We start from the raw sequence: 15,807 nt of genomic DNA on the forward strand, positions 1-15,807 counted from the left end.
TAGCTTTACAAAACTTTAGAGATATGGATATAAACTTATGATAGCTGGTGCTTTATTAAAGCTTGAATGAAACCATTAACAAATTCAAAATAACGAATAAGTTATATGGCGCATAAGTTCAAGAGTAATGACTTCATAAACAGAGTATAATACTTTAAAGTCAAACTATGATATTTCATTAAGATCTCATAAAATAAAGTCTTAACAAAACATAAGTTCTTTGTACAAATCATTTTCAAAATCCATTTACAAAATATATTGTTTGTTTACAAAAAACTTTTACAAAATTCTGTTGAAAGACATTTTCCAACTTCCTACCTGATGGCCTTAACTTGCAGGGCGAACTTCTTCATTTTTTATTTAACTGGCTTTGCTTTGGGAGATACATTCAACCAATGTACAATCACTTATGGGTCCACACCAGGCATATCCATTGCTGACCATGCAAAATATCTAAATTCTACCTCAAGCATTGTACTAAGTCCTTCTTTTCTTCTTTAACTAATGTTGATGAAATCCTTACCAACCTTTCTGTATCATTATAAAATAATTGCAAAGTTTCTGTAATCTCTGCTGCCTCTGGCTTACGAACTCTTTCCTCGCTTCTGACATCCAAACTTATCCAAATCTGAAACCTGCCTAGCCACCTCCACTTGCTACGAACTCTGACCTTGAAAATGCTACTCGCAAGTCTGTTTAACTGACGATATATGACATTGTATGGATAATTGCTGGTTAAATTTCATGAATCCTACCCCCGTTTTGTAGGGAATTTGATTTTCATGCAAAAGGTGTCAATCATCATTCTGGCTATTCTCATAATAGGACATCCAAAAATAACATTGTAAGCCATAGGATGGTCTACCACAAAAAAATTAAACGTGTTTTGTAGTAATGTGCTCGCCATCTCCAGGGTAACAGGTAGAGTGATACACCATTTTACCTTGACAGAATAGTTGGTGAAACCATATAAAGTGTTTGCCTTCTTTAAATCCCGTTCCTTCAGTCCTATCTTCTAATATGTGTCCCAAGTCAACACTTTTATTGTACTTCCATTATCTACTAGAATCCTTTTAACTTCAAATCCAACAATAATTGTTATCGCAACCATAGGGTCATTTCCTTCATTGTCACAGATTGAATTCTCATATTTCTCATTAAATTCTACCTTTCATTTCTGTTGCTAGCGTAACATCTTCGACGAACTAATTGACATTACGTTTTTGAGATTAGCCTTCCTTTTTGTGTTAGATGTCATCCATTCTTCATCTATGCCAACTATGACTATATCGTGTCTCTAACCTTCTGTTTACCTTTATCAACACCTTGTGATATCTGCCCTGACGGCGAAGCCTTCTATGCCACAAAATCTTTTAGTTCACCATTTTTAACAGCCTCCTCTATAGCATCTTTCAAAGAGAAACAATCCTCTGTCTTGTGCCCTTGTCATTGTGAAAACTACATCTCTCTTGAATTGGACATCAACTGATTGGGTCGCACGGATAGTGGACTCGATAAAATTCCTAAGCTTCTCACTCGATTAAGAATATAGGTACGAGAAGTATTTAAAGAAGTATAAGCTTCAAATTTTCCATGAGGAACATACCTTCTCTTGTGCTTTCCCTAAGGCTTCTAAAACGCCTTTGGTTATTCATTCTGTGAATAATTCCTCTATTGTCCCCCACCTTGAACCCATAGACTCCGAAAAGATGGATCTTGTTGGCCACACACACTCTGATGACCCTTAACTGCCTATCATCCCTCTGAAAGGTGTTGTGAGTTGCTCTTTTGATTTCCTCTGCTTTAACAAGCTTATGTGCCCTCTCATATAAGTTTGCTAAACTTTACGGTCTATTATTAGTAAATGAGTACTGAACATGCTCATTTTGAACTTCCATAGTAAAGGTATCAATGTCTCATTGATCCTCCAAATTCTTCGTGTTTAACGTGGCTACATGAAACTGTTTCATATAATCTTGTAAAGATTCTCCATCTCTTTGTTTCATATTTCATCCTATGAGCATGGAATCTACCCAAAAACATCTGACCCAACTTTGAGAAGCTTTGAATGGAACCCCGTGGCAAAGATAAATACTAATATTTCGCGTTTCCCCCTAGAGTCGTGGAGAAAGCCTCACACTTCACCATGTCGGAAGCTCCTAACATATTCATGTAATTATTGTATTGCATGAGATATGCCCTTGGGTCTCTTCTTCCTTCGAACATTTTTTTCGGTACTTTGAACTTCGAAGGGAGGCTCATAGCTGCAACCTTTGGGGACAAAAGGATTGTTGGAACAAAACAAACAATCCAAGCATTGTACAGTAGGGTGTAATGCTTGAACGTTCTTACAAAAAACATCCATATCATTTTGACAGGCTTTGCATCTGCTCTAATAGCCTCTTCCTAGAGAGGTGCGACGTTGTCTTGAAGATCGAATTTCGGCGGAAGATGTAGAATTGAATCATCCAATGAAACTGTACCTTGAGGATTATCCATCTACAACAATCAAATTGTGGGCAGCAATATTTCGTAACTCCAGTCCAGTGCTTAAGATTCTTCATTAAAGCTCATCAAAATAAAAACCAAAAGTAGAAATTTCTAAAAAGTTAATTGAAGTATGTAGATAGATATACAAATTAGGCTTTTCTAAATCTTACTCAGCTGATGCATCAAAGTAAAAGGCGACTATGCCTTCTTCTCCATCCCTCCTGCTTATTGAAAATTTATTGCTTGGTGAGAGTGAATAGCGACACTAATTTAATTTTAAGCTTAATATTATCAATACTTTTTTTTTAAATTTCGTACCTAAACTTGATAATTTTTTTAAGTTAGTACTTAATTTTTTTGTCCAATTTGATATCTGAACTTGATTCTTTTCTTAATTTGGTACCTAATTTTTTTTCTTGAGTTGGTAATTGAACTTGTCAAACATTTATGAGGTAGCAAAAATAACCAATGTATGATCAAGATGTGGCAGATGGTATGATTTTTTTTATAAGTTCAATTACTTTTAATTTTATTTATTTATTTATTCTATTAATTGAAAATAATGAATTTTTAAATTGAGTTTTTAAAATTTTTTCTTATTTAATATCAATTCATTAGACACATATAGCTCAATACCTAATTTTTAACATGAATTTCCTATAATACTAACGATATTTATGTAGCATAACATTTTTTAATACTATTAATGTTTTATGTAATTTCTATAACATTTAATAAGTTGAGATACTAAATTGAACTTAAAAAAGTTTAGGTACCAAATTAAGAAAAAATACCAAGTTAAGGTACCAAATTGGGCTTAAAAAAAGTTTAGGTACCAAATTAAGAAAAAATGTCAAGTTCAGATACCAAATTAGGTAAAAAAAGTTTAGGTACTAAATTAGAACAAAATAGTAAGTTGAAGCCTTAATTTTAAAATATTGAAATAGAATCAAAACTCCTCGTTTCAAAAACCAAGGTATGTGTTGTTTCGGGTGTTGCTTATTTCCAATTCAATATCCGAACATCTCTCGTAAGTTCATAAAGTGCTTTCCACAAGATTACCTCTCCTTTTAACTCGATATTTATATATTTGTGTTTGTAATTACTTTTTTTATATCGCATAAACTTTAACTCGATATTCATATATTTGTGTTTGTAATTACTTTTTTTATATCGCATAAACTTTACGTAAACAAATATACTTAAACGGGTTTGAATTTACTTTTTAATGATTACAATAATAATATCAATCATATATAAATTTGAAATATTTTTATATTTATGTTGTAGTTATAATACTTTTTTGTCATAGTATATTTTAGATGGTATTTTGATAATAAATTTCAAAATTAAGAATGATGCTAAAATCTCTCTTCTTTTTATTATTATTATTTTTTAAAGTCATTTAAGTGTTGAACAAGTCACACTAATTGAATTTTAACATATCGAAATTGAATTATAGGCATAGCTTCTCATTTCAATAGCCAAGTTACGTGTTGTTTGGTGTTGCTTCTTTTCAATTCAATATCCAATCATCTCTCTTCTTTACCTCTCCTTTAACTCATTTTTCATATATTTTTATATTTACTTTTCTATATCATGCTTATTTTATGTATAAACTTTTCGCAAAAAATATATATACTTACCTTTATTTTTAATAATAATAATAATAATAATAATAATAATAATAATAATGATGTCAATTGACAATAATATTATAAATATAATTATATATGTGTTGATACATAAATTTGAAGTGTTTTTATATTTATGTTGTAGTTATCACACTTTTTTTTTTTGTCATAGTATGGTATTTTGATTATTAAGTTCAAAATTAAGAATGATGCTAGTCATTTAAGTGGTGGAAAACTAAAAATTCCTAGTGGAGTGGTAAACCTTCTGTGCCAAAAACCTGAACGAGATTTTTGGAGTGAAGATGATTTGTCCATGAAAAATAAGCCACTAAATGGCATTACGTCTATCACCCGTCACTTCGCATTCAACCACATGTGAAGTATCTTTCCACAAGTCAAGGTCAGCACCCTTGTATCTCTTGGAGATTTCTAACACCTCTCCTTCCTCTTTTGTTAAATTTCCAACCCAACCCCATTTTTTGTCTCCCCAATTCTTCCCTTTCTATCTCACCTTCTCATTCTGTTTTATATGTATATATAAACCCTTTTTCACTTTAAACAAACTATTCACTCAATGTTCCATGGATGCCTTCTTCCTTTCACCATCTTCCTTCTCCATCTTATTCCTTTTAACTATTTTCCAACTGTCTTACGCCCTAGATGATTTCCACTTTACTTCATGCGCTCCATTTGATTGTGGAAACCTTTCTAATATTTCATATCCTTTCTGGACCGATCAATATAATCGACCTTCATATTGCGGTTACGGTAATGAAGGGTATAAGCTGAAGTGCAGGCAGAATCAACCCCCTGTTATGACGCTCAGTTCCCAAGAATTCTATGTGCTGCATCTCAATCGGTCTCATGATTTGTTGACAATCAAACGAGTGGAATTGAACAACACTTGTCCTCAGCCGATTTTGATAAACAATGCTTTTAATTATACTGAAACTGCTGAAAACATTACTCTGTTCTACGACTGCCGAAGCAGGGGAGGTCCGAATCATCGTTTCAGTTGCAGAAAGGGTGGAAAAGAAACTTCCCTCATGTTCTTTAAGGAGGATGAAAATGAATGTATTGGATACAGTGAAGAAGTTGAAATTCCTATTGGGAAAAAGGCCTTTGATTATCTGATTGGGGGAATCAGCACCGTGAATGAAAGTTTACTCGAACCCTTTGATATTAAATACTTCGCATACGATGATTATTGCAAAAAATGCAAGGATTCTGGCGGAAGATGTGGATACAAACAAAATGAAACCTCTACATTTGCCTGCTATTGCCGTGATCATCCTCATACAACTAAATGTTACCAAGGTATGGTACACCTGCTTCTTTTAACTCTTCCTGAATCGTTAAAACACTCCGTTGAATCATTGTTCAGAAATATGGAATCCAGTTGATATCCAGTCGTGTTTTTCTGCTGTTTATGACCCAGAATTATCCCCAGCTTTTGGGTTCTTAATTATCCAATCTTTTCAGCTTTTACTTCATTGATTAGACCTTTAAGAAAAATCCATTCATGGTCTAACTTTGGAATTGGTCAGCGGTCCCAGACAGCATCACCCGTTAAAGGACTATTCTTCCCAACTTGTTTGGCCCAAACCTCATCTTCTACTTCTCTTCTTAATTTCATTTCCACCCTTCAAATGCAATGGAAAGGTGTGGCCAAAGTAATGCTTCTTTTTCTCTCCTTTAAATTCAATCACTGACATCTTTGGTTATATAGAGTAACCTATTAAATTACTCTCCTATTCTATCTTTTCTAAATGGTCCCCTTGCTCTAATTTTATAAAAAAAATTATTTTATTCCTTCATCTTCTTTTATTAATATTTTTAACTTTGTTGACGTAGCATATACATAAATATTATGCAGATGATAGATAAACGTTTCATTAAATTTTTAATTTTAAAAAATATTTTTTTTGTTATAAGATAAAAAGAGATAAGGGAGAATAAAGAAAAAAGAAAATATGAGAGCAACATAGAATGAACTTTATTGATCAAAAGGGATGATTACGATATTTCATTAAAGTCTCTATTTATAGGCACAAGAAGTATAAAAGAAGTAGAGATCTAATTCTAATAACTATTAGAATTTAAAATACATTAAAACTTTATCTTGATCATGATAGATATTCACTTAATAAGATATTCATAACACTCCTCCTTAGATGTCCATTGGTAAATAATGTGCCTTGTTAAAAGCTTATTAGGAAAAACTCTGTGAGATAAAAACCTAATGAAGGAATAAGAGTAAACGATCTATAATACGCATAATATGCTGCCTCATTAAAAACCTTACAAGGAAAACCAAATGGGACAAAACCTCGGTTAAGGAAAAAAGAGTACAACGCGTATTTACTCCCTCTTATGAAAATATAACATACTTTCTCATATTCTATGTATTCAATCTTGAATACTAGTTTTTCAAATGACTATTTTAATGTATTGCTAAGCATATTTTAATGTATTGCTAAGCATTTATACCACCATTTTTTTGAAAATCACGAGTGAGGGAAAATTTTGGGGAAATATATTTTGAACTCTTTAGGAATTTCAACAATAATCATAGCAAACTTTAATCATGATCCTTCTATAAAATACAAATATGTATTTTGGATCATTTTATAATCCTCTTTCATCTACTATTGACTAAGTCAAATTTACCACATATGTTCAATTATTTCAATTCATATAAATGAAAAATTTACTGAGAATTTCAATATGCTTCTAGCATTTTAAATCCTTCAAGGATTTTAATATAAAATTTACTATATAGTGATTCATAAAAGGTTGTAACAATATCTATTAGACGCAAGTTAAATCATTTATGAATTATCAATTTAATAATATATTTAAAGGTTATTGCATCCACCACAAAAGAATATTACATCTTTTCATAATTAATGTCAGGACTTAGCAAAAAAATTCATATTTTTATTTTGCTTTTGCAAAACTACGTTAATTGCACCTTTACTGGCTTTATACCTTTAGATATTTGGGTTACTGGTCCAAAAACTCTACAAATTTAATTGTACTTGAGATGCGTCTTTCTATTTTGATCAATTTATTCTATACCTATATTTCTCAATAGATTTATTCAGAATCTTCCTTTTATTTTATTATAATAATACTGCATGCAAAATCATTGTCGACCACTTTTATTATTCGGTTCCACATTTTCTCGAATTGACATAACTTATCGAGATCTCTTATTTTCATTATTTTAAAATTCAGTTTCAGGTACCTAAATCTCTTCTAAAGTTTTACTTATTAGTTATGTCTTGGGTCTCTTTTGGAGCACCCGCCTCCACTATATGACTATCTAGAATAATTCTCATATTTGGAACCGATCAATCTATTATTTATTCCAATTGATTGTCCTATTGAGACTATGAATCAAATTAAAATATTAAATGGTATATAACACTTGGTTATTCTCATTAAGTTTGTAAATACATCCAACAATAAACTTGTAATGAGTTATCCTTATTGAACTTCTGGTTCAATTACTCTCCCCTTAACTCATTACAGGTTATTGTTTCTCTCCTCCTAATATTGAGAAAATTGACAACTCATGTAACAATTAAATCTTGAATTAATTGCTCAAAAATATTATAAAGAGACTCGTATAAATATACATTCCCAATCTCTTATTATGACCTGTGAGTTGTGGTGGAGCAGTTGAAACATATACCGCACATCCAGAAATTGTAAGATGAGAAATATTTGGCTCTTGACCAAAAATCAATTGTAATGGGAAGTATTTATAACTTATTAGCTTGATACGTACAACACGTAAATCAATTTAATTTCATAATGAAATAGAAAGTTTAGTTCTCATAAGTAATGGTTTAACTATTAGTTGGAGACATTTGATAAATAATTCAGCTAAATCATTTTGTCTGTGAACATGAGCTATAGGATGTTTAACTTTTATCCCAATTGACATGCAATAATCATTAAAAACTTGGGATGTAAACTCACCAAAATTAGCAAGATGAATTGTTTTAATTGCATAATCTGAAATTAATCATTTAAACAAGTAATCTCGCAAACGACAGGTTGCGAGTTGATAATGCATGTGATTATTTTGTAGATCCATCTACAAAAATCATATAATATCAAAACCATCCACATGGTGGATGAATGGGCCCACATTCATTTTAGAAATGTAAAACATTAAATCTCAAATGAGAATTCTTTAAATTAAAGAATCTTCTGGTACTTTAATTGAATGTCCATATGAATTCTCAATTAATTTCGCATCATTTATGATCCAAGATAGTCTAATTGGTCACACCAAGTAATAAACGCATTTGTATTAGTAAACTTCTGGTTTACTTTAACATGTGTTTCAATTGTGCTAAATTGTAACAAATTGATAATTTTATTATATTCCTTTTAATTTGTATCCATATATAAGTACTATTATGTCATTTATTACTAAAAATGTCTAAATCAATGTGAAGTTTATAATGCCACAAAGTCAATAAATATAATTTCTAAATAATTATATGCAATATTCGCTTGAAGGAATATGCTAAAATCTTAAAATGCCCAAAAACCTATTAATAGCAAACTTTGAGAGTGAATCTTATTTTCCATGTGTATAACATGTACATAACCAATGACTTTTCATACATAAGTTTTCTCTCTTGCAAGGTCTTATCAGTAATATTTTACCACATAATTTTAATTGAAAACTTACTCTGAATACTATAGAGTTATACTCACAATTTTTAAAAAATACTTGCAACTTTAGATACATCCAACTATAATAAGCTTTAGATAGAATTATCATATTCTATTGCTCATAAGTAGATCTTTCACAGTCAAATAAATTTTAAAAGTAATGCATTAACCAACACAAATTTTGTACTTTTTAGATACTGATATATTAGCTCTTTTGGAGCTTTCAACTAATTTTGTATTATCAAATATTGGAATAATATTTGTTTGTTTCAGTACCAAATAAGATAAATATTTTCTATCTATGATGATAGAATTTATTACTACATTCTTATATCCTTCCTCAAAGAATATTAACAGAAACAAAATATTTGGGCATACGCCACATATGTGGCCAATAACATTCCATATCACATATTGATAACATAAGTTATCTTTACCATTTGAAAAGTTATCTTGAGAACTCTCATTGTTCTCTTATTTATTACTATGTTCCCACTTTTAGTGGTCCATTAGTGTATTTTTTATTTTCTTTATGTTTACATTCACTTCGGGGAATGCAACAAATCTAGTAGGACAAGACTTATAAACATCCCAATAGATTCTTTATTTCATAATTACCATTGCAAACATGCATGAGATTTCAAATCAAAATCTATCTATGCATGTTGTAATGATTAGTCTCCAATTATAATAAACAATAGATAAAATATAATAAAATATATGAAGATCTTTAACATCATTGTCATCATTAGAAGGTATGAGATAGTTCAAAAATATTCTTGATTTTATATAGATAACGGTATCAAATCTTTCACCATCCTTAAAAACAAAAAGTAAAATAAGTTAATCAAAACAATGATAACATATAATAAAAGCAGAATGAAAAATAATATCAGATATGAAACATTAAATAAAAGAAACTTCCTATAAAAACTTTGCATCTTGCCATCAAAGGCATGGAGGATAAATTTGATCTTCGATAAAAGGAACTGCCATTTTAAGCAAGATCGTGTTGATAACGTGTTATAAAGTAAAGAGAGATGGAGAGAATAAAGAACAAAGAAAATATGAGAGCAACAGAGAATGAACTTTATTGATCAAAAGGGATTTACAATGCTTCATCAGAGTCTCTATTTATAGGCATAAGAAGTATAAAAGAAGTAGAGATCTAATTCTAATAACTAGTACATTAAAACTTTATCTTGATCATGAAGAATATCCACTTAATAAGATATTGATAACATTTTTATAATTTTTTATAAATTTAATTATTTTTAATTTTTAAAAATAGTTTTATACTTTTTCGAAAATTATAAATTTTAAAAATTAATTAAATTTTGACGTATCATCCACATGACAATTCACATATATGCAATATTAACAGGTATAGCCTTACACAGCCTACCCTTACCCCGTCTGCTTTGAGAGTTCATAATGATATTTGAAAGTCTAAGGTTTAGACTATATCTACAGTTTTCACAAATAAAAAGTTCAAGCATAAACTATTTTCCCTTAGTGTTTAAAATTTAAAGGTTACAATTTATTTAAAGTTTCTAAAGTAGCAATTAACTAAATTAGAATTGGCATCGGAGTCTCAGATTTAATTTCTTTTTGAAGAAAATAATTTTTCAAAAGTTTGTGGCATGAATTTTTCCCAAAATACCCCTCTTTATGACATGCATGCAGACTTATTTAAAAAGCCATAGTCCAGGTTTTAGAAACCTAACTCTGATACCACAAATGTAACATTTCTAACCCAGCCTAATAAAACTATCAAAGTTTAAAACAATCTTTTTAAAACATTTGCTTATTTTATTAGAAAAATTTAGTGTGTTTCCACAAGGTACAATTTTTTTAAAAAAATAAATTTTAATAGTTACTCTGCAAAAAATTATTTTAAAGAGAAATAATCATGTCTTGTGCCCTTGTCATTGTGAAAACTACATCTGTCTCTTGAGTTGGATATCAACTGATTGGGTCACATGGGTGGTGGACTTGATAAAATTCTTAAGCTTCTCACTCAGTTAAGAATATAGGTACGAGAAGTATTTAAAGAAGTGTAAGCTTCAAATTTTCCATGGGGAACATACCTTCTCTTTTGCTTTCCCTAAGGTGTCTGAAACGCCCTTGGTGATTCACTCTGTGAATAATTCCTTTATTTTCCCCCACATTGGACCCATAGACTCTGATAAGATGGACCTTGTTGGCCACACGCACTCTGATGACCCTTAACTGCCTATCATCCCTATGAAAGGTGTTGTGAGTTGCTCTTTTGATTTCTTCTACCTTAGTAAGCTTATGTGCCCTCTCATAAAAGTCTGCTAAACTCTGCGGTCTATTATTAGTAAATAAGTACTGAATATGCTCATTTTGAACTTCCATAGTAAATGTATCAATGTCCTATTGATCCTCCAAATTCTTCATGTGTAACGTGGCTACATGAAACTTTTTCATATAATCTTGTAAAGATTTTCCATCTCTTCGTTTCATATATCATCCTATGAGCATGGAATCTACCCAAAAACATCTGACCCAGCTTTGAGAAGCTTTGAATAAAAAAGATAAATACTAATATTTCACGCTTCCCTCGTGAGTCGTGGAGAAAGCCTTACACTTCACCATGTTGGAAGCTCCTAACATATTCATGTAATTATTGTATTCCAAGAAGGTATGGTATACCTAATTCTTTTAACTCTTCCTGAATCGTTAAAACACTCCGTTAAATCATTTTCCAAAAACATGGAATCCAGTTGATATCCAATCCTCTTTTTCTGTTGTTTATGACCCAAAATTAACCCCAACTTTGGGTTCTTAATTATCCAATCTTTGTAGCTTTTTCTTCATTGATTAGACCTTTAAAAATGATCCACGCATGATCTAACTTTTGAATTGGTAAGTGGTTACAGACAGCAGCACCCATTAACTGCTACATTTATTTGAATATGAAAATGCCCAATCAAGATGGGAATCTCTTAAAGAAACCATAACTTTGCTTTTGCTTCAAATATTATTCTTTGTCTTCTTTCCAATTCTTATCACTATCAATATCAAATTAAATTTAAAACAATATAAACTCATTAAGGTAATGGTACCATTCAACTTTTCCATTCCATGCCATCCCTTATTGCTATATTTTAGATCACTTCTCTGTATTATTGCCATATTTTTTACAACCTTAGTCTACAAACTCACATTATAACCCAACCTATCAAGCCATGTCATGATACATGATCAAATTTTGTTCTCTTTGGATATGTAATAGGCTAGGATTACATTATAGACAGGTTTAGGATATGTAACCTCTCTAACCCATCCTAAACGTTACGACCGGATTCTAAAGATTACATTGGCCACTGAAATGACCTAGTAAAACTATCAAAGTTTAAAACAATCTTTTTAAGACATTTGCTTATTTTAGCAGAAAAACTTAATGTGTTTCTATAAGGTACAATTTCTTTAAAAAAGGATTGATTTTAACAGTTACTTTGGAAAAGTTGATTTCCAATTTATTTACTTTTCAAAATCTCATTTATGTAATATCACAGTGGAAAAGTGATATTCATAATAGTTTTAAATCAGAAAAACTAGAATTTTATGCGTAATTAATTCAAAATCCATGTTTCAATATCCTAAAATCAAATTAAATATCATGCATGCTAAATAAACCCAAAACTTAAGTCCCATGCCATAATTCAAATAAAACAATACAGTTCCAAAATAATAGAAATTATAATAATAAGTCTAAAATACTTTTAATAAAAATAAATTGAGTCGAGCCCTCCGTATGTTGAGTCTGCGTCCTAACTTTGTGGGTTATCTGTAAAGATGGAAATTAAGGGGGTGTGAGCTTAAGAAGACCAATGTGAATCCACGCCTAAGGAGATTAGTACAAACAGTAGATAAGGTATACATAATAACAATTCTTAGAACAATCACAATTGTGTAGTAAGCGAAATTCAACAGATCATTGGTGCATGCTTATGAATGTCAATGCAATTCAAGTATAATAGAAAAGTTCATACCCATACTCCGCTACACTTCACAATATGAGCTTTGGGGAACTCATCCATCCCAACACTCCGTTTTTTGGATGAGCCACTGGTAATGTGCAAATGAACTGCCAGCAAAACTTATGGATAAACCACTAATGTTTGCAAATTATTTAACTGCCAGTACTTCCCCTTTTCAATTATCTCACCCCACACAATGTAATACGACATGCTTGTAACAGTGTTGTACAGAAATAGTAGACATGCTTAACATCTAATTAGCTCAACAATTGATGTCGTGTGAAAATTGATAAATTACCCTATAGTAGAGACGCGACTGTGTGGTAGGCCGTGTAACAAGTTAAGGCTGTGTGGTTCATAAAGTCCCAAAAATCTACAGGTGTACATGGTTGTGTGGTGGCCAGGTGGTCCACACACCGGGTGGCTGTGTGGCCCTATACCTATACATGATTTGCCCCAATTCACTTGGTAAATAGTACACACCTTTCACCACGGGTTTGATCAATGTTCCTCACGCTCGACTTTGGTCCAATTCACCTAGATTCAGTCCTTCAATGGGGAATACGAATGAGTTAACAATTGGTATCAATATTTTGATAAGATTATCAAAGATTTGTAAAGAACCGTAAAATATTGATTAATTGAACCTAAAGATTAACATTGGACATCAATGTTATGGACATATTAGATTTAATCATCAAAATGAGGTGTACTTACTGTTTCTTTACAAGAATAAGGATGCTATTGATGGCAATTTCAAAACCGATAGAAAATGATCGAACATGGAATGATTTGATATGGGAAAGCAAAATAATCAACAATAATAAGATGAAAATATGGTGCAAAGAATAGGAAAAGAGAAGGAAAAAAATAGGAATGGGCAGGAAAATTTCTATTAGGAATTAAAAAGAGGGCAATATATGAATTCTAGTTATGAAAGAATTGGTTAAATACCCAGGGTTTGTAAACCCTAGGGGTGACACATACAAATTTTCCAATTTTACTGAAATTAAAAGGAAAATGAGAGGGGGAAGGGGGCTCGAACCTAGGCCTCTAAGGTGAATTCACTAACTCTTAACCATCTAGCCTAATGTTCATTTCTTGTTTAATTATTTCTACCAACCCTATTTATTTCGGGGTGTGATAAGTCTCCCCTCCTTAAAAGAAATTTCATCCTTGAAATTTACCTCTTTCAAACAGATGAAGATACTGTTGATGGATCAAGTCTTTTGATTATCATGTGCCTCCTTAGTGGCATGGTTCTACCATAGAACCTTAACAAGTGGGATTCGGTTTCCTTCTTAAAAAGCTTTACCTCACGATCTAAAATTTGTACAAGTTCCTCCTCAAAGGAAAAACCCAGTCTTACATCAATCTCCTCGATTGGAACAATATGGGAAGGGTCAGATTAAGATCATCTCAAAATGGTGTCGGAAAAACTCCGATTTAAAAACAGTTTCTTGCACAGCGAAAAACTAAAATTTTAAAAATCGACCTAATTTGTGATATTATTGCAATAAACCTTAACCGAATTCATACTTTTGTTTTTGACTTAGCGGACATTCATTGTCCCCATCTTTCAACCAAATGATTTTATCTGCTATTCTCGTACCACGAACTGCTTCGAGTGTGGGTTTGAACCAATTGAATCGAAGCAAAAAATTAAAAAACAATTTCTCTCCTTTTGGGGGTGAAAAAGAAAATTTTCTCTTCTTAATAGAAACCAGTAGAATTGTTATTCCAAAAAACAAATATGTAATAGTTGAAAATATTCTCTCTATTTTGCAGCAGAATAACAATCTCTCAAAGTTGTGTTAGTAAATCTATCAGTGCTATCTCTTTATTGGAAAAGAAGGTAGAACCCTTGTTGAGTTGTGGTTTATTTCAAATAGAAAAACAATATCCTAGTTTGAATAGGTCTAATGTGGGCGGCACACCCTAGTATTCCTACTAGGGTTGTCATCCCTTTAATGTATAGGTAGTTTTTGGACCTTTTTGACCTAGTAATTTGTAATATGATTCAACCTGATTTAGTTTTTCTATTTCCAAAAATAAACTTTAATATTTATATACAAAATAATTTTCTCATCCCTATTTTACCCCTAGCAAAATTTTAATGATTTTACCTTTGGTAAAATTTTGACGATGTTGCCTTTAGTAAAATTTCAAGAAAATATGTTTAATATTTCACAACTCAACATATTCACTATGATTGAATGATTTATTTTCATTTTTGGGCCTCAAACTAGTACAAAAACATAAACTTATTCTTTTGATCATTTTTTAAGTAATCCATATAGGATTGCAAATGGATCATTTTCATTTTCATTTTCATTTTCATTTTTGGAAACCTACAATTATTTCCAAATGATTCTATTTCTCCATTTCGGAGAAAACCATAATCATTCTTGAATGTTTCCCATTTCTCTTTTCCTATTTATTCTGTTCATTTCTATTCAAACACGTAATTCATTTCTAGTTTCAACGAGCTAGTAGATGGACTGATTGGACGTATGTAGTTAAGACTCAAATGATTTATAATTAAGTTTTGTCTTTACGCTTATTAATTATAAACTCATTTATTCATGAAGTCCTTCCACTATAGTATCGTGACTAAGCTTCCAAATGACATACCATTATGAAAGCAACTACTTAGTGCTCTTCCAATGATCTTGTCATAAGTGTGCTACCCTCATAAGATATCCTTGATCTCTTTAGGATATTATTTGTTCTCCCAATCTGATTTTATTTTATCTCATAATAACTATTACATCTTTCTTCATGAAAACTCAATCACCATCCAATAATGATCAAGTCATTCATCACGAATACGGACGACCCATGGCTACGTTTACTTTTTATCAACCATGTAATGCCAATGAGATGATATAATTAACCCATGTTTTGGGCTATAAATTCCACTATTGTGAATTACTCTACATACTACAAAAGTCGTATGCCTAACTTACTAGCTT

General features: G+C 31.1%; 1 protein-coding gene across 1 annotated transcript in view; it reads left to right on the top strand.

Annotated features, from left to right (window-relative positions):
* The first annotated feature begins 4,354 nt into the window (after nt 1–4,354).
* LOC108452167 (LEAF RUST 10 DISEASE-RESISTANCE LOCUS RECEPTOR-LIKE PROTEIN KINASE-like 2.1) overlaps nt 4,355–15,807 on the top strand; it is a 33,930-nt gene continuing 22,477 nt past the window's right edge. Inside the window, exon 1 of the mRNA XM_053018937.1 lies at nt 4,355–5,441. Coding sequence (XP_052874897.1) covers nt 4,457–5,441 — 985 coding nt within the window. The 5' untranslated portion in view covers nt 4,355–4,456. The remainder of the gene's footprint in view (nt 5,442–15,807) is intronic.

Source organism: Gossypium arboreum, chromosome 9 (assembly GCF_025698485.1).
Source record: "Gossypium arboreum isolate Shixiya-1 chromosome 9, ASM2569848v2, whole genome shotgun sequence".
NCBI classification, from domain to species: domain Eukaryota; kingdom Viridiplantae; phylum Streptophyta; class Magnoliopsida; order Malvales; family Malvaceae; genus Gossypium; species Gossypium arboreum.